At 38.1% G+C, this 19454-nt stretch overlaps 1 protein-coding gene across 4 annotated transcripts in view; it reads left to right on the top strand.

Moving 5' to 3' along the window:
- Positions 1–19454, top strand: part of LRCH1 (leucine rich repeats and calponin homology domain containing 1) — a 189593-nt gene that overhangs the window by 156488 nt on the left and 13651 nt on the right. For 2 of the 4 annotated variants that reach the window (XM_067016621.1, XM_067016620.1), the window contains exons 16-19: positions 863–967; positions 8267–8376; positions 12447–12584; positions 15515–15592. In XM_067016621.1, coding sequence (XP_066872722.1) covers positions 863–967; positions 8267–8376; positions 12447–12584; positions 15515–15592 — 431 coding nt within the window. The remainder of the gene's footprint in view (positions 1–862; positions 968–8266; positions 8377–12446; positions 12585–15514; positions 15593–19454) is intronic. The other 2 variants (XM_059041864.2, XM_059041865.2) reach the window with 1 other exon arrangement.

Here is a 19454-nt window from a genome sequence, read left to right as displayed (position 1 = left end):
CCCTGTATTTTACTGGCCCTGCCTTATGATTGAATAAAAATTGTATAGCTATTTCCCAAACATCAAAAATTACTATATGGATAGTTAGTACAAAAAGAAAAAGAGATGTTATTTCATAAATGACCAATTTAGAAGTGCTTTGAATTGACTGACATCTATTGGTTAATTAGGTTTGTTGTTAGAGACTCTACTAGTGTCCGAAATAGGTTCTATACTGATCAGTATCTAAGACAGTATTGAGAGGTATACCTGTGTGTCAAGGGTTGAGCAGAGTTGGCTAGATTCACTTATCCATAAAGCATGCCAGCAGACTTACAGATGTCTTTAAAGAGAAATTTTACATTAAGTTGGGAAAAAAATCCACCAGTGGTAAACACTGATTCTATAATAGATTTATTTCTAAATAATAGACATATTTATACATATTAAGCTTTTTCTATGTAAACAAATTTTTTGTGTGAATCATATTTGCTAAGATCGTTAGTTATTTAGGTCTTTGGGAAAGGTATCTGGTAGGTCTTTTGCTTTTTATCTGCATAATCTATGGGTACTCTTTCTTTCCACTGACATTCATTAGTATTCTAAGTCTGTGGGCTTGCAAACTGTTAACGATTAACGGTATTAACTGCTTGCCAAGTATATGATTGATAAGTACTAACACTCAGTTTTTTATCATTCTTTTTATTCCATGCGCCATCTTTCATTCTTTTCCTATATTGTACATTTGAAATTAAATTCCATAATATGAAATTCGCTTCATTTCCATACAATCCTTATGCCATTTGTGAAATGCTGCTGCCCCTTTGGTTTTTCCTGGTCCTTGTGCAACTGTACGTGGACTGGCTCTCTCGCTCTCCTGCAGACCCAGCCCTCACTCTTCCTCCTATCTCCTTCAACAAACTTACACAGGCACAAACATGGGACAACTCTAGCTACAGTGTTCCATCTGAAGGAGACAGTGACAATGGTAGGTGGCTTTGTACCTATTCTTCGATGTGCTCATTAATAAGCCAGTGAATGAATATACTGAACATTCATTTCTGTGCAGCTGAAGATAGAGTGTATATTCTCCTGCATGCCTGATATAAGAGATAATAGTAAACCTGGAAAGTCCAGAAAAGTGCATGTGCATTGTTCTCTGGCAGTTTGTCAAACTACATTTAATTATCTTGAATATTCTGAATTTTGGAAAGACTGTACAATAATTTCTTCTCTATCCTTTCTGCTTGGGGTTTTTTTTTTTGGTGTGTTTGTTTGTTTATAAAAATTGGGGGTTTGTACATTTGGATAATCTCTGCTGCTCCTGCTTCTGAACTAAATGCTTTCAGAATTTCATCTTTTATCATCTATGCTTACCATATGAAATTTTTAAAGTAATCAAGACATACTGTGGCTGATCCAAGAGGACTGCACTGAAAATAGTTAGAAGTGAGAAATTCCTAAATATGAAGAGAAATCACTTGCCTTTTTTTCTGCAAATTATTTGCACATTTTGACTTTTGATACCTTCAGCCCTTTTGAGTGTAATTTCATCTACATGATATTCAAGAATGGTAACTTGGCTTGAGAACCAAATGTGTAAATAAAAAATTGCGGACACCTAGCTAGGATTAATGTGGATATCGTTTGATTTCATGCCACTAAATATCTGAAGTAGCCTAAAAGATGAAAATAAAATAAATATAGTTATTTAGATATACTTACCACAGATATCTGAATCTCCATACTGGTCTGTTACTTCAGATTTTAAACATTTTACTCCAGGATACCAGAAGATAAAAGTAACGTGAAATGAAATAGAGAGTGTGATATGTGGGGTAAAACCACAATGCAAGCACAATAAGAAGATGTATTTTCTGATAATACTTATTTTTTAATCTAAGTATCAATATGTTATATGTAATGAATAGAAACCATATATTTAAAACATTTGCTGTGATTTCTGGTCAAAATTCAACCCAAAAATGCTTTTCCAGACTTCCTTATGTAGAAGGATAATGTATATCTTGGCAGGTTAGTTACAAAAGGAATTTCATTATTTCTTAGATTTCTAAAATTTTTAACCGAAAACAAGTGTGATTAAACAACAACAGGGAAACCAAAGTCCCTTCTTATATCATCCCATTTTAAATTCTGGAAGTTGAGGAAGGCTAAATGGAAACTTTCTTGATAAGCCTGTTCCTTTACTTAAAAATAAAAAGGGGAGAGAGGCATTTTTGTTTTTCAAAAAGCATGGCTATTTATGGATTGATATTGTTTAAAGGAAATGAGCCTAGAATGAAAGATTTATGTGTGATTTGGTATTTCCTTAGGAGTGATATCTGAAACCAAAGACTTTTTTTTTTAAAGCTGGGTGAGATCTAGACATCTTACATAGCAGTAAGGTTTCTGTCTTTATAGATGAACCAACGAAAACGAGAAAGGTGGGTCACGCTGGGTCACGCTGTTACGTAGAGGGAGAGGTGGGGTCACACCCAAGGCTCCTAACTCTGATCATCTCCTCTCCACCATATCTACCTTCATCTACAGCTGTTTATTGAGGGTTCTTTGTGCAAGCTACTAAACCAGATGGCCTTCTTTTTATTGAAAGTCCTAAGATTTCCATAGAAAAATAATCATTGTGAAAATCTTTCTGAAAATAAAATAACCTGGCAATACTTCTCTGGTAGTTTTTGTTTGAGAGAAAATTCCAGGGATTCATGTGTAGCTATTATGCTGTACCACACACCCCCCCCTCCACAAATAATAAAAGAATTGTTTTCAGTATTTATCTACCTGGGTTAATCATGTCAGATATTGGATAGTTGTTATTTTCCCCTATTTGTAATTTGTCTACAATATGCCCTGGGCAAGAGATGATTTTCTATTAATTATCTATTAATTTTCTGGCAACAGAAATCTTTGCAAATATTTGTGTAGGTTCCCAGATCTGACCTTTCAAATAGAATCTTCATTCTCTTTGTGCTAAATATTGCCTTCTGATTTGAATACATTTTTTAAATTAATGAAGAAGCACTATATGGATCCCCAAGTATATGCGCTAAGGTTGGAAGAGGAAGGAATACAGCCTACTTTTATGTTGTTCTTACTGGTTCCTCTGAAATTGTAGATCCTATTCAGTGACCTCTCATGGCGTTTCAAAGCTGATTACCCCAGCAGTTTTGTTTCCTCATATTTTCTCCATTATCCAATATCTGCAGCTATCTCACCCTGTGTAAATAAATGGCATCATATTACCAATTCAACCCAGCATAATATAGCTTACCTTTCATTTATATTTTTATTAATTATTTTTGGTAAAGTTGGCATTTTTATACCTTGCTCACTGTCTTGCTTTATGTTAAAATTACCCTTTTATTTAAATTTCAATATTTAAGTAAAATTTAAATTTTATTTAAAGAAATACATTTAAAATAATAAACATAGCTTTCTAATATTTTGTTTCAAATATATCCCATTTCAAATTCCCTATTTTCCCTAAAACTCATTCTTCAAAGAAATAAAAAAAGTCAAACTGGCTAGAAGGTCCTTGGGAGTTTGAATTCCCACAATTCCCAAAGTTCTGCCTCCTAAAATGGATGGGGAAGGATGTGGATGTGTGTCTGTATGTCTTTCCACCCCTGGAGCTGGATGGGGCAGCTTCACTTCAAGTTGTTCTTAACTTGATAACTTCTCTTCTGCTCCTTTTTCTTGTGCCCTCTTAATACTCTGCATCTTTCTTTCCTTTTCCCCTTCATTTTGAAATTAAAATCATTCCTATCTTCCTTTGAATTATTTTCCCTTTTTCATTTGCAGTGAATTGGTGGGTGCTAATTTATACTTAAAATTGATCTTTAAACTGTCACTGGAAAGTGAATGAATGGACATATCTATCTTGGGTCAGTTTACAGACATTTTCTGGAATTGTTTTACCGTAATCTTGCACTTCTAGGTATTATTTTCCCCATCACAAAAATGATGAAACTGAAGCTGTGAGATGAGAGGTGTTTTCAGTGGTTCTCAACCTGTCTTCATATTAGAATCACCTGGGCATTTTATAAACAATAGCTGCCTATACCCCACACTGCCTGTGCTGATTTATTCGGAGTAGCATGGAGTCTTCGCACTGATTATTATTCTCATTATTTTACTGATTTTATGTTATGCTTAAGTAGGTGAAAACCACTGGGTTGAATAAACTGCCCAAGACCATAGAAAGCAAATCTGAGCATTTTGAGGGCAGAGGATTTACATAATTCATTTTTGGGCACCAGGGAATAAATGAATGCACTAATTAGATTTCGGATTCACATTAACCTGGATCTGCAGCTCATGATACTTTTTCAAAGTCACCATATTGCTGCCCTTGAATTTGTATGTCTTCAACATCACACCCAGTCCAGGTTTTTAATTTCCAAGGAGAAGTTGAGAGCCAAATTCCAAAACCTCATGTGTCCACAGAGAAGAAATCTAGAGTTAAATTTAGATAATAAAGGTTAATAATATAGACTGAATTTCTATGCAAAGTTCCTTTCACTTAATAATTAAATAAGTAGCATTTCAGGCAATTTTTAGAGGAGCGAGCTTTCTTTGCTTAACTGAAAGATACTTTTACAACATTTAGAAAAAGTTTCTTGTGCACACCCTTAAATATTTCCTGAGTGTGTCCTATGTGTTAGACATGATGCTCTTTAACTGTGGATACAGATCTGAAAAAGACAGACTAGATCTCTGCCTTCCTGGAACTTTTATTTCAGAGTCTAATGCATCCAGACCTGGAGACTAAGCTTTAGGAGATTTTTCATGTTAAAAAAAAATTGAGATGACTGATTATCAGGGTAGGGTAATCTCTGACAAGGTATTCTCCATAGAAAGTGATCTTTGAATGAGGGAGTTTTTGAAACACTTGTTTGTTTATTCATCTAACAAACTGCTTTGTGGGGCAGGGGCAGAGGTTTAAATTGAAACAAACATAAACTCTTACAGAGTCCTAATGGAGAAAAGCACATCTCTCCTGTAAGACAAAAAGTGAAGAGTGCCATGAGAGACACAGATAAAGCATGTTGTACATTCACAGCTGACAGACCACTCCCAGGTCAGGGATGAAGGTGATGAGGAGGGTGAAGGAGGAGGTAGAGAAAAATCAGTGGACTTGAACGTGTACCTGCAAGGATGCATTTGATATTCTGCATAAGCATATTCACTATTCCCTGCAGAGTCTTTGCTTAGAAATTTGTCTCTTCAGCTAAAGAAATTGCAAACATGAACAAATCGTCCTTTTCATTCTTTGAATGTTATCAATGTTTGATATACAGTAATTAAACAGCTAAGCAGGACTCATTTTTTTCCTACATCTTAAATCACCTATTTCCTTGTCTCTTCGTACCCCTTGTGCATGCATATGTGTGTGTAAACACACACACACACACTGACACACACCCTCACTCTTCTCACTTGCCCCTCTTTTTTTCTTCTTATTTACACAGTCAGTGTGACATTTGATGTGAAAGACAGTTACTAACAGGGCGGCTCTTAATAGTGTCTTGCAGCCACAAGCTAAACTTTTATTCCCCTGAATTAAGTAGGGGAGTTCTTGAAAAATGCAGTGATATGAAATTAAGGAAGACCAGAATAATTCCTCCATAGATCACTTTCCTGAAGTTTTGACCAGGCTGGTCACTGCATTTATTATTTAAATATGACTTAAAAAAAAAAAAAACAAAAAACTGTGGATAAAATAATCAGAGCTATCATAATGGTCCTATTAAAATTATTCTGTCATAACAAACTTATGTGCTCTGTAGATTTATTATTAGTTTAAATAGTTCGTTTTAAATTCTAATATATTCTACAATAATTAATCTATTTAGAAAACTAGTAGTATTATAGTCAGGTTTCCAGTAATTTTATATACATTTGAAGTATTCATTTTAAAAATAATGGTTCACATGTTTTAACACTTTTTGACTACTTACATTCATAAAACAAATACCCAAGCATGCATTTTGTGGTTTTTGAGATGTATGGGAATTTAAGATGAAAAGCAATGCCAGGAAATTGAAACCCAGATACCATTGAATTATCTTGGTGTCTTACACAGGGCTCTAACAGGGTATAAGATACTTGAAGAGTTGCTGTTAGCCAAAAGCTCACGTTAATTTAACTTTCTGATAGCTTCGTATTCAGAATGAAATCTGCCAGTAAAAACATACTGAAAATATTAAACATGTAGTATTAGATAAGATTTCCCCCAGAAAAAAAGGGAAAGGAAAATAAAACCTCCAAAGAAAACATTAGATTTGTTTAAACTGTTCTGGGGTTCCCCTTGCTGGCCAGTGTGTGTATTGCTCAGCTAAGTCCACATTCCTTGACTTTTTTTGGTAAATTTGGTTGACTTTTTCTTTGGTGGTGTGGATTATTTCTAGACTTCACATTTTAATATATATCTCTTCTGGTCACTATGTTTAAACGGGTAGATTTTTTGGTTGGTCTCAATATGGTGTAAAGGCAAATATAATGCATTTCCAGTTTCTTTCGTGCTTCTTATTTTGTCAAATTCTTCCTCATTTCCCTTTGCTCTGAGAACTTCTCATCTCTCCCTGCTGGTTGGTCCATCCTACTTCCTTTGCCTGCCTTGCCTTTATTTTTGAAACAACTGGTCTCGCTTCCTGTGGGGTTTGGTTTTTGTAGGTCTTGGTGACAAGACTTTGGCTCTTTCTGCTTGTGACTTCCTTAGGTGGCTTGAGGCAGAAGCCCAGGCCCCAGGCTGACTTCTCTCTGAGGTTCCAGAAGGTGTTAACATACAACAGATCATTCCCTCGTTCCATTAACTTCTGTAAGTCACGGATTTCTTAAGATGTGTCAACTTTCTGGTCCTCTATAGAGCACCAGAGGGCTGATTCAGATATCCAAGAACTGATTTAGAAAGAAAATACTGAGATGTGAGAAGTATAGTGCAAGACACTTATTAAAGTGTTTTGGTTCAAAGATACAAGTTGAGGTTCAAACGACATAGTTGGGTGAATATGGGATAATTGATTATATGGTGAACTCCAGTTGTTTTTATTCAAAGTATATTTGTAAACCGTATTTAATTAAAAAACAAATAAATTGAAATGCTTTTAAAGTGGTTCATAGCAAATGTTTGGCAGAATAGAATAAACGTTACATAATCTTATTCTACATTATTGAAGATACGGTGATTGAAACTCCTAGAATTGCAGTATGTCACTGCAGCCTTCTACGTGGTATTGATTTTTTAAATTGGAGTTCTCTGCCCCAAATTTTCTGAGGCGCCCCCCTCATTCGTCCCCCCTGCCCCCAATCTGAAAATCTATGGGACACGGGGAACCAACTACAGCTCTTAACCGTTCTGTTCTTTGCCCCCTCTGGTGTGCATGGAAAGTTGACAGTCTTAATAAGATAAGGATCTCAAGGAAGAAAAAGATTCAAGTTTAAATTCGCCCTGGGCTTTGTATCCTAATAAAAATTGCCATAATCACTCTGCCCATACATAGCATATTTTGTACCTTCTCTGTTAGTCTTTAAAAGATGTCATCCTGCAAAGGTTGAGAGCATTCATTTTCTCTGCAGCCAGAGCCTTAACTCCTTCCAGAGTTGCCACTGTGAGTCGCTGTTTCTGGAGGTTGTAATTTTAAGGACCTGCCGCCAGAGATGCTCTCTTAAAACTGTCTCCCATCTTGCCAGCTTTTCTAAAAGGAGTCTGTGGTCATCTCTGAAGAGCCGACTTTGGGGATGTGCTGTCAGTGACATGATAGAAGGCAGAATTTTTCCCTCCACGCTCAGATACCTATCTGAGTGGATAATGTGTATCATCCCTTAGTTCCTAACCCAGGCTGATGAAAAACCTCAGCCAACAGAATCCTTAACCTGTGCTTGTTTGGAACCTGTAAAGCAATTCTGTCTTATTAGTTGAAACGAAGTATCCAAATTTAATGAAAGGATTGTGAAACCTGGAGTGTAGATGAAAACTTGGAATAAAAGCAGTGGGAAAATGAGAGAGAAGGGATCTGGAATGGTGCCAAGGGTGACCAAGCCCTTTCCTGGATTCAGCTGATGGTTCGTCCTCACAACCCAGAATAATTGAATACATAATCCTCTCTAGAATATTCGAATCAAGCTTTTCATGTGAAGTCAGAATTTATTGTTTTGTGAGTGGTGAATGAATTATTTGGGATAAATAAACTATTTGATTTAAATATGAGCAGCCCTGTACGGCAACCTGTACTAGGCGGCCCATAAAGGCTTTTTTCCCTTTCTGTTACAGTGTTTCTTAGACCACAGAGAAATTTGGAATCTATAGACCCACAGTTTACAATTCGGCGGAAAATGGAGCAGATGAGAGAAGAAAAAGAACTGGTGGAACAGCTCCGAGAGGTACCGGGAAACATTGTATAACTGAATAATTATTTCCAGAATTGAAGCAGCGTTCTGTATTTTTAAAAAGTAGGCATTGGGGACTTCCCTGGTGGTCCAGTGGTTAAGACCTCACCTTCCAATACAAGGGGGGTGGGTTCGACCCCTGGTCGGGGAGCTAAGATCCCACATGCCTCATGGCCAAAAAGCCAAAACATAAAACAGAAGGAACATTGTAACAAATTTAATAAAGACTTTAAAAATGGTCCACATCAAAAAAACCTTTAAAAAGAAAAAAGTAGACTTGGAATCACTGCAAACTGAATGTCTAGTTTCAAATCTAGCCAGCCTCACTGTTTAATATTGGACAAGTCAGTTAACATCCCTGAGTTTGAGCCTTTTCATGTATTAAAAACAATAGTTCCCATCTCCCTTCATGGGATTTTATGAGAAATATATGAGATAATGTAAGTAGAAATACTTAACACCTATGTATAAGAGCTAGTATTACTTCAGTTCTGGTACGCTTTAAAAATGCACTGTTATTAATTTCCTTAATGATATCCCATGAATTTAAAGATATTTATAGTTATCCTTACTACGTACCCCAAACCGGCCAGAAGTTTCGAATGTCATAATAGGCAAGCCGTTTGAGTTCCTACCAAGAGTGAAGTCTTGTGCTGGGTGCCAGGGAAGATTTCAAGCTTGGTTATGGCAGGGACCACGGCTGTCTTATTCCTTGTTGTGTTTCTATCCCCAGCACAGCTCCTAGTGGGAACTGTGTATGTATTTTTCTACCCTCATGGTCTTTGTGTCTAGTTAGGAGGATCGTATGTAAATATGTGGAAGATCAAAGAGCAGGACAAGAGTCAGTCACCAAAGAACACACTGGTATTAGTTATTAAAGGCAGTACATCATGAATTACTACATAAGTTCTTTATATTTAAAGAGAAGTACCATAGCCATGAACTAGAGGAGGTAGATTTTATACTACATCTTCTCCTTTCACTAGCAAATGATTATTGACTGCTCTCTGTGCCATGCTGTATAGTCTAGGTGATAGAGAAAAGAACAAAAAGGTCCCTGCTCACATGAAGCCTGTAGTCTACTGAGAAGACAGAGTAAGTAAGAAGGAAACAAACACATACACAATTTCAGATAGCAATGAGTTCTACAAATGAGCAGTGAATCCTATAATTAAGATTAACGCCGAATTAAGGTAGGTCAGAATCTTTGTTGTTGCAGATGCTACTTTATATACGGTTTAGCACATAGACAGGAGGAAAGAAAAAAAAAACCCAGAAACCTCTTACCACCACTTTAAGCCACTGTGGTTGACTCAGCAGTCACATAGGGCAAGTCAGTCCTCTGTCATTTGCCTAGAATATTTGGATGTGCCGTGAACTTGGGAGGTGAACTTTCAGAGATATGTAAAAATAAGATCAGGAGTTGAGCTATGCCTCTCAAAGAGTGATATAATTTTATCTTAAAGCCTGGGTCATATTGATAGCTTATGTTTTAATTTAGTGATGTAAAATTAGAGACAAAGCATGCTTGGAAAAAAAATGAGGTGTCTATACAAGACAGTTCTGAAAGAGAATTATGCAACCCTGTTACATGCACTGATTTTCAAGTGCTTCACTTATTGCAAATCTCCCAATAAAGTCATCCTTTCTTATGCTGTTATCCATTTACAAGGAGCTTCTGCTGTCAATCAGAAATTTGTATTTGAAGTTTTAAAAACTGATCTATCTACTTCTGCTTCTGAGGAGATGGAGTTGATGTACTTTTCCTCATTCATCCCACTAAGTACAACTAAACCCCCTGGTGATTATATATAAAATAAGCATAGGAACAATCTGTAAAGTGGAGAGAATAATTCAGACTAGCTGGGCTCCTCGGGACTAAGAATGACAGTGGTTGTGAGTCCATTGGGATTTCTTTTTTGCCTTATCTTTCTCAGACTTGAAGGTGAAGTAGTTGGAAACCAGAAATGCTAAAGGGCACGAATTAAGAAAAAAAAGTCCCAATGAAAGCTTGCTTACTTTGGGCAAAGGACCAGAAAAGGGGCAGCCTAGTGAGATAGAAAATGTTTAGACATTAAGGGCTCTTAGTCCAGCTAAACACTACAGAAAACCTGTGGTCCCACCCCTACCCATGCCTGCAAAGATGGCATAGGCAGCTAGACTTTAACCTCTGCTGGGATGGTATCAGAGAAGGCCAAGTTGGGAGCCAGGAATTTCATTCCCATGAGCTAAGAATGATCCCGTCCCCTCCCATGGTGTCAGTGGAACCCACATGGGGAGCCTGGATTTCCACACCCACCCCAGTCACTGACAGCAAGTGGAAATCTGCATTTACACAGCAGTAACAAGGTGGTAGCCTCCCTTTCCCTGCCAGAGCAGTGTCCAAAAAATCCAGCTAAAACAGAAAGTTTAAATAGGATCCAGAGTCTCATAATACCAGAAAAGTCCAGGTTTCAACCAAAAAAATCACTCATTCTACCAAGAACCACAATGAATGTGAAAAGATAATCAACAGATGACAATACTATTGTGGCAGAGATGTCATCATCTGACAAAGATTTTATACTGTTCGTGATAGAAACGCTTCCACAAGCAATCACAAACACAGGTGAAACAAAGAAAAAAATAGAATGCCTCTGCAAAGGAATACAAAATCTTAGCAGAGGAATAGAAGACATAAAGAAGGACCAATGGAAATGTAGAACTGCAGAATACATTATCCAAAAGCAGAAGCCCAGGGGGTGGGCTCAACAGCAGAACGGAGGTAACAGAGGAAAGAACCAGTGAACTGGAAGACAGAACAATAGGGATTACCTAATCTGAATAGCAGAGAGAAGACAGGCTGAAAATAAATGAGCAGAGAGCCACAGGGACCTGTGGGAGTGTAACAGATGGTACACATTCATGTCATGGGAGTCCTGGAAGGAGAGGAGAAGGGGAGTAGGGCCAAAGAGGTACTTGGGGGTAGGAGGGAAGTAGGTGTGGCTGTAAAACAGCATTGTGAGAGATCCTTGTGGTGATGGACATGTTCTGTCAATGCCAGTGTCCCGATTGTGATGTTGTAGTATATATTTTTGAAAGTTGTTACCTTAGAGGGAAACTGGGAAAGGGTACATGAGATCTCTCTGTATTAACTTCTTATAACTCCATATGAATTTATAATTATCTCAAAGTGTTTAATTTTTTAAAAAGGGAGAAAAATTGCTTTTTGAACTAAAACATGGTCTCAGAGAAAAGCATCTCTTAATCGCTTTTCTGCCCCTTGCAGTCTGTCTGAGCCAGTTGGATTTGGGTTTAATTTATTTTTGTTTATTTTATTTTATTTATTTTTTATTGAAGTATAATTGACTTAAAATATGATTTTAGTTTCGGGTGTACAACATAGTGATGTGATATTTTTACACGTGGCAAAACGATCACTATGGATTTGGCTTTTATTTTTCAACTCATTCTGTTTTTCTATTTTCATTGCTAAGTCTGAGGCAATGTTGAGCTTAAGAAGTCCATTATTTTTTTGTCTGTCTCAGGTCTTCGTTGTGGCACATGGGATCTTCACTGTGGCATGTGGGATCTTTTGTTGCGTCACACGGGCTTCTCTCTAGTTGTGGTGTGTGGGTTTTCTCTTCTCTAGTTGTGGCGTGGGGTCCAGAGCACATGGGCTCTGTAGTTTGCGGCACTCGGGCTCTCTAGTTGAGGTGCGCGAGCTCAGTAGTTGTGGCGCGTGGGCTTAGTTGCCCTGTGGCATGTGGGATCTTAGTTCCCTGACCAGGGATCGAACCCGCGTCCCCTGCATTGGACCACCACTGGACCACCAGGGAAGTCCCAAGAAGGCCATTCTTTTAAAAACTCAACTAATTAAAAATTTTAGACACAACTGAATTTGTTTTTCTACAGAGAGATTTTTATTTTAATATCTTTTGAAAAGGTTGAAATCATGTCAGTGTTCTCCACATGTTCTTATCCTTCTCCATAATGAAACTTAAGTCTCAATTCATAAATACCCATAACTGTATTTTACCCTCAGTTGCCTGAGAGCAATTGGCTTCCTTCTGATTCCTTCCCAGAGCATCGAGATGAGACTCAAGGTCAGCCTGCACGAAGACCTGGGGGCTGCCCTCATGGATGGCGTCGTCCTCTGCCATCTAGTCAACCACATCCGCCCACGATCCGTCGCAAGCATCCATGTCCCCTCACCAGCAGTTGTAAGTAACACCATATAAAAGGAAACTAATTCTTACATCAAACAAACTCCTTTGGGACAGTATTGCTGGTTAAAGATACCGATGGGATCTCCAGGACCCTGCTCAAATCCTCTGTGTTGGGCCCCAAACAACTAGAAGAGCAGAAAAGGAATAACATTTCTGAATGAAGCAATATTTTCACTGTAAAAAGGGAAAATAAAGTAAGTATGTAAATGACAGAAAAGGAACTTACTTCAAATATAAAGCAAAACACATTAAAGAAATGCTTGGGGTGCTAACTTTAAGACTGTAGAGACACAAAGATTCATTCCTCACAAGGAATTATTTAAACAGTGAGAAGTCTTTTTGGAAAACTTCTTTTGGTTGATGAGTTCTCTTCTAAATGGAAACTCTTTCCTCTATTAATCACTGAGGATTTTAGGATAGCTCTGAAAAGATGTGGATTCTGTATAAAATATCATTAGTAACCTGTCAGGCCAGAGGTTGGTCAGATGGTCATTAATTCAACAATTCCTTCATCACTGGCTCAGGGGTAGGTGGAGATACCAAGGAAACTGGGGAAAGATGAAAGAGACCGAGTGAGATACCATTAGTCCCTAAAAATCCTTGTCTCCGTGTGGGAGAGATAAAGCAGGCACTGGCATCCTCTTCCTATACATCATGGACCATATTACCATCCAGAAGAGAGCTAAAGAGTCATTTTATGGTCATTCAGATGAGGGAGGGGGAATCAAAGATAAGCTTGTCTTTGAAGCCTACGTAGGGTTCAGACAAGTAGAGAAGAACCTCTATCCATACTATTTACTATTAGGTGAAGCAGAAGAGTTTAGGGGCTAAGAATGTAGGGGTTGGATTCCAATTCCACATCTATATAATCCATATGAGTTTGGGAAAGTTATTTAACCTTTCTTTAACTTGATTGGCTCTTCTCTGTCATGGAGCTTCTCCCATGAGGATGAAATGAGGGCCTACCTGTGATATAAATGTGAATGCAAGCCATTGTGACCATTAGTGTTTATGAACAGATTTTTCAAAAGCCAGAGCCCCCAACCTCAAGGCACAGTGTTCATAAAATATCATATGAAGGGTGTGTGGAGTGAAAGCCACACGTGAAGCCCCACTCCCCGCCCAGGAAAGCATCGGAGTGGCATTATTTTTCTTAGTTTCTTTTCTCTTGGCAGCAGGAAAAATTAGCTGATGATCGCATTTGAACTGTCAATTTTCTTTCTATACAGTTGAATATATTTTTCCCTTCAAAAGACTGACCACTTTTTTGCCTCAGAAAACACAGGGAAAAAAACCAAAACAAAACAATTTGTCTTCTGATTCAAATCTGCTTTATTTGCCTTAGTTTGGGCAGTAAATTCTGTCCTATAATCGAATATGAAAAAGTTTTGAAGTCCAAACTACTGTTAAGTTGTTTGAGCTGTGTACCAGATTCTCATTCAGTATTTTTCCCCAACTTACAAGAAAGAAAGTACGATTCCTCAGCCTCCAATTTAAATATACAGTTATTGTGTTATCAGGTATGAGGAATATGAATACTCCTATGTACTATGAGTCATGTATCTACACACATTTGTATATTTGATCAATTCTTCAGGAAAAATCCTGCTACATTCTTTGGTTGTCACCTTTTAAATTTTTCAAATAAAAAACTTTAATTGAAAATATAATGGGAATAATGCTTGATTGGAGATAATGGAGAAATGCAGGAGGAAAATATATCATGTTCTATCCCACCACCCAAAGACAACCACTGTTTACATTTTGGCTTTTATGCTGCTAACATGCCTCCTACATATAAGTTGTTTTTGAATTGTGAGCTTCTCATATATACTATTTAGTAGTTTTTTAAATTTATGAAAACCTAAGTATTTCCCCAAGTCATTAAAGCTCTTCATGAATATCCATTTTAACAGCTGTGAAATATTTTAGCTTATGCTATTATATTGTAGTTTTGCCTTCTAGAAATGTTTCTAAGTGTCCACTTCTCAGAAATTCTTCACTGAGCATCTTTTTTTTTTTTTTGCGGTATGCGAGCCTCTCACTGTTGTGGCCTCTTCCGCTGCGGAGCACAGGCTCCGGACGCTCAGGCTCAGCGGCCATGGCTCACGGGTGCAGCCGCTCTGCGGCATGTGGGATCTTCCCGGAACGGGGCACGAACCCGTGTCCCCTGCATCGGCAGGCGGACTCTCAACCACTGCGCCACCAGGGAAGCCCTCACTGAGCATCTTGAGCCCCCACTGACCAGACGCAGCCCCGGCATAGCCGTAGAACCTGCTTCCGCCTCCGGTCTGTGCCTTCACTGTCCACTCCCGTGTTTGCACAGGTGCTCGCTCTAACCTAGAAGGCTGCTCCCCACCTTGCCTCTAAATCTCCTCGCCTTGCGGCATCACCAGCTTTCTAATAAAACCGATTGCTCTGGCGAGAAAGAGAGTCATTGGCCTGGTGAATTTAACCCTTCATATGGAAATAGATTTGCTGATGGGAAAAGGTGATGTTTACGGTATACTTTTAAGTAAACTAAAGTAGATTACACAATAGTATGATCTCATAAAAACTGTGTGTGTGTGTATCCACACATACACATTCACATACATGTGCAGAAAATCTTGCACACATGTATATACATGTATGCAGAAATTCTACACATAAACACATATCTATGTGCGTATATATATATATATATATATATATATGCATATCTTTGTGTACACACGCAGTGTCTAGAAGAATATAATCCAAAATATTAACAGCTCTTTAGGTGAATGTTTCTAGATAATTTTTTATTGTCTTCTGTTTGCTTATGTATTATTTTTCTCCAATAAACATGTAGTACTTCTGCCATTTAGAAAGTTTAAAATTTAACCTGCTATTACAAGTATTTCTCTTAATAATTCTTTATTTCTGAATATTTGCATTCATAGCCTAAACTTAGCATGGCCAAATGCAGAAGAAACGTGGAAAACTTCCTGGAAGCATGCCGAAAATTAGGAGTACCAGAGGTAACATCAAACTTAGTTCCAGTAACTATGTTTGAGTAAAGATTTTACTTAATATATGCGTTTGAACCTGTTGAATACATATACACCTTTGTCCACCCTTTTTCATCTCAGTCTTTCTTGAGGAATAATGTTGAATAAGTTATATAAAATTTTAGTTTAAATTACTCTATTGCAGTGAAATAAAAATGGCTTAAAATGGTATGGTCAACTCTGAAGGAAAGGGGAATATAATTTTTTTAAGGTTTTGAAATAAATACAAAATTCCAAACTTAAAAAAAAAATTTAGTCGGCTTGTTTCTCGTCTCAAAGAGCAGAAATTGCTGAAGCTTCAATGAGCCTTCTGTGGGTTACATAGGGTAGAATTTTGGAGGTAATGTTTTTTCCCTATCCAAAGCTCTTAAGCAGAGTAGACCTGTAGTTGACCTCTGATTTGTTGATTTGCACTCCTTGTAGGTTTGGGATATGTAGTTCAAAATAATAAGCATTGAAAATATTATAATTGTTATTATTATCATTAATCACAACCATTCATAATAACATTGTTTGTATATTGCTTTATAGTTTGTTAACTGTTTGCATTTACATTTTCCCCTTTAGTCCACTGTAGACCCAACGGGCAATTCCCTGTAGCCAGCCCAGCAATGATTTGCTACTTTTTCTTTCTCCCAAGCTAAGCCCGATAGCTGATTTGGGTCTTCTAACAACTTTACTATCAGTAACATAAAATGATTTCTTAGGGAGATAAAAGACAGTTCACTCAGAATTTGGGGATAAGTTGACAAGCTTTTCATCATTGTGTTAAAGGGAAATAGAAACTACATTTCTTAAAATTTTCTTCTGTCTTTACTAATGTTCCAGGAATAAAGTAACGACAAACTCTATCATGAGATACTGTTTTTGCGTATGTGAAGGAATTACATTTTCATGCAGTTCTACTCATTGATAGGAGTTAGTTATTGGAATTGAGTAAGGCTTTTTCTCCCTCCCTCCCTCCCTCCCTTCCTTCCTTCCTTCCTACTTTTCAGCTTGGTGACATTTGAAGGTGAGAGTTAAATGGTGGGCTTCTAATCTTATTTGAGGAAAAGGAGAGAATTATTAAATCATCTTTAAGTCAAAACTGTACCAATTAAAAGAAGCTTTCAAATTCGTTTTTAAATAGAGTATAATCTTTGTATAAGGTACTAAATGTCTTTATGATCAATCCAGATGTCTTTCAGCAGTGTTAATCTGTGTGTCTGCATTGTACATGTGCATTTTACTATTGCCCATACGTTCTTGACTTCAAATGTTCGTGAAATTGTCGTGCGCCTACCATTTTTAATGATTCGATTCCATCATGGGTTAATAAGATTTCCCATGTGTGAATCAAAATTATCACACCAAGTTTCAGATTGTAAATTATTTGTGTCTGTACTCAAAAGCAGTGACGAGTTATGACCAATCCCCTGTGATATTTTAAAACTCATCATTTTTCTTGGCTTATGATGACACAAAATGACGTGGAAATGCCCTTAACCATTTATTGTGAGTAAAGATTGGTAATTATGACTTCCTTTTAAAGTGAGGAAAAGGAAATTAAATTAGCATCAAAATGCAGAGAAAATTGTATCGTAATATCTGAATTATGCCCCTAGCACTAATAGGCAACTGATAATTCCAGAAACAATTGAATTACAAGAAGTAAATCATCTTTGTTGCCAGTGTCCCAACTTAACTATGCTTAGTAAGAAATATATCACTAAGGCTATTTTTGAAACAATTTTTAAGATTTGAGGTGATTTTCAAGTCTGCATTGTGTATGTGTGTGTGTGTGTGTGTGTGTGTGATATCCATCCTGATGGATAATCCAGTAGCATCTTACTGGTGGCTAGAGTTACATTAAGTTCATTGCTACTAGAAAAAGTCTGTTGGTTGGTTAGCAGTTGAACTTCTTTAATGAGACATGTTAAAAGAAGGGAGGAATATTCTAGTGGAAAACCAGAAATTGCAATTGGAGTACAGCTGGCAAATCTTGCTATATATACGCAAAGGAACGTGCTTTCATCTCTTGGAATAAATGAGTCATAAATTATTGGAAATGAGGAAATGTTTTCATCTAGGAATGCGATACTAAGTTGGGGGAGGGGTGGAAATAACTCCTTCTTCCACTACTTAAGATGGTTGATGATTTGAGTGTATATGTAGCACACTGCAATTCTAGTTGCAGGAATTCTCCCCTTGCAGTCAGACATGTTAAAAGCCTGGTGACTTGAAAGCGGAGGACCTTTAACATTACATTTTCTTTTTTTGCTTCAAACTTAATATTTGGGTAACAAAATACTCACTGATTTCCCGGCAGCTTAGTGAATTCCTCCTAATTGGCAAGCTTGCCCTGCTTTCTTCTCCATCCATAACTTATCTACATACACATACGGATAAGTCACGGAGATCTGGAGTTCTGTATTATTTTAAGCTAAATAGCTAATTGACAATGATAAATCATCCTGTAGAGACTGAGAAGTCACAGCTGGCTCTCAGCCCAGGTTTGTTGCCCTTTGTAAAAGAATCACAGTTTGAAACTACAACCCAAAGTCAGGGTCGGCCGCTTACTCAGTTTTATGAGGTTTATCTGGGTGGAATGTGGTCACTGAGCAAATGATGACATATAAATGAATACAATGGGAAGGAAGCAATTTTAAAATCGTTCCAGTTGTTATAGGTTTTATTATATTTTCTCTAGAAGTCCTCAGGAACCCAGTCCCAGGTACCTGCCTCAGGATTGGTCAAGGTTCATGAAGCATTTTATTGTGTGCCCAGTGGAGAAGCTTCCCTATAAATGTGGCTTCTTCGAATTGGCTGCATTCAGAACTGCACACAGTGTAAGCGGCCTAGTTTATTTGCAGAAGGTCGGAGTATGCCTCAAGAGTAGATGGATACGGCGACTCTAGACCTCTGTCTGTTATTCCTGATGTTTGGATGAGGCTAGATCTATACCTTCCTTAGTCCAGGGGCACAGACAGGACTTGGCAGTCAACGCCACCTATAGAAAGGGGTTGACATCACAGAAAGAAGTCGGTGTTGGGTTTCTGGAGAAATTCTGTTAGGGCGACAGCAGGCGTATTTGCCATCATCAGTGAGGGATTCTGGGAAGAGGCAGAGGTTTGCTGATGAGAATACCAAGGGCAGATCCTGAAAAACAAATTGGAAATGTCGCCCCCGCCCCACCTCGGCAAGTTCCTTTTCTGGTGGCAGAGTTAATATCTCTTCAGGTAGTATATTTCAGCCTGGGTCACTTCCTGCTGCCCATTTCCAGTGCCTTGGGGTTTTTTGTTTTTGTTTTTCTGTTTGGGGCCAGTTCTTCAACTACAGGGACAGCTTGAGCGCCCGCCACGTGGAAGGAGAGGCATGAGGGCGAGTGCGGAGGATCTGTGAGCAGAGCGAGGGACACAAGATTTAGGGTGAATTCGCTGCACCTGTGCTGTTAACTGGTGATGTGCCCTGAGGCAAGCGCATTAAAGCCTAGAGCCGTGAACCACTCGCCGGAATCTTCTTGCAGCTGCATCATCTTCTCAGATGCTCACGGTTGAGGCTCGGAGGCCAATATTTTATTACCTTATTACCATGCTCTGAGGAAAATGAGGTCCAGAGACGTTACACAATTTCCTAAGCTCGTGCCCGCAGCTGGGAGGCAGCAGAGCTGGCGTTCGAACCGCGGTCCGTCCGCGTCCAGCGCCTGCCTTCTTTCCCCCACACACAGGGGTGCTCTGCGTCCGAGTTCCCTTCTCTGCAAACTGCAGGTGTTGGACTTAAGCAATGGATTAAACCACATTCTCCAGAGCCCCTTGATTCTTTCGGAAGCCAAGCCAGAGCTGCAGATCACTCC

Source organism: Kogia breviceps, chromosome 16 (assembly GCF_026419965.1).
Source record: "Kogia breviceps isolate mKogBre1 chromosome 16, mKogBre1 haplotype 1, whole genome shotgun sequence".
Classification (NCBI taxonomy): domain Eukaryota; kingdom Metazoa; phylum Chordata; class Mammalia; order Artiodactyla; family Physeteridae; genus Kogia; species Kogia breviceps.
Note: the sequence above shows the minus strand (reverse complement) of the source record. Positions and strands in the feature narration are given on the sequence as shown.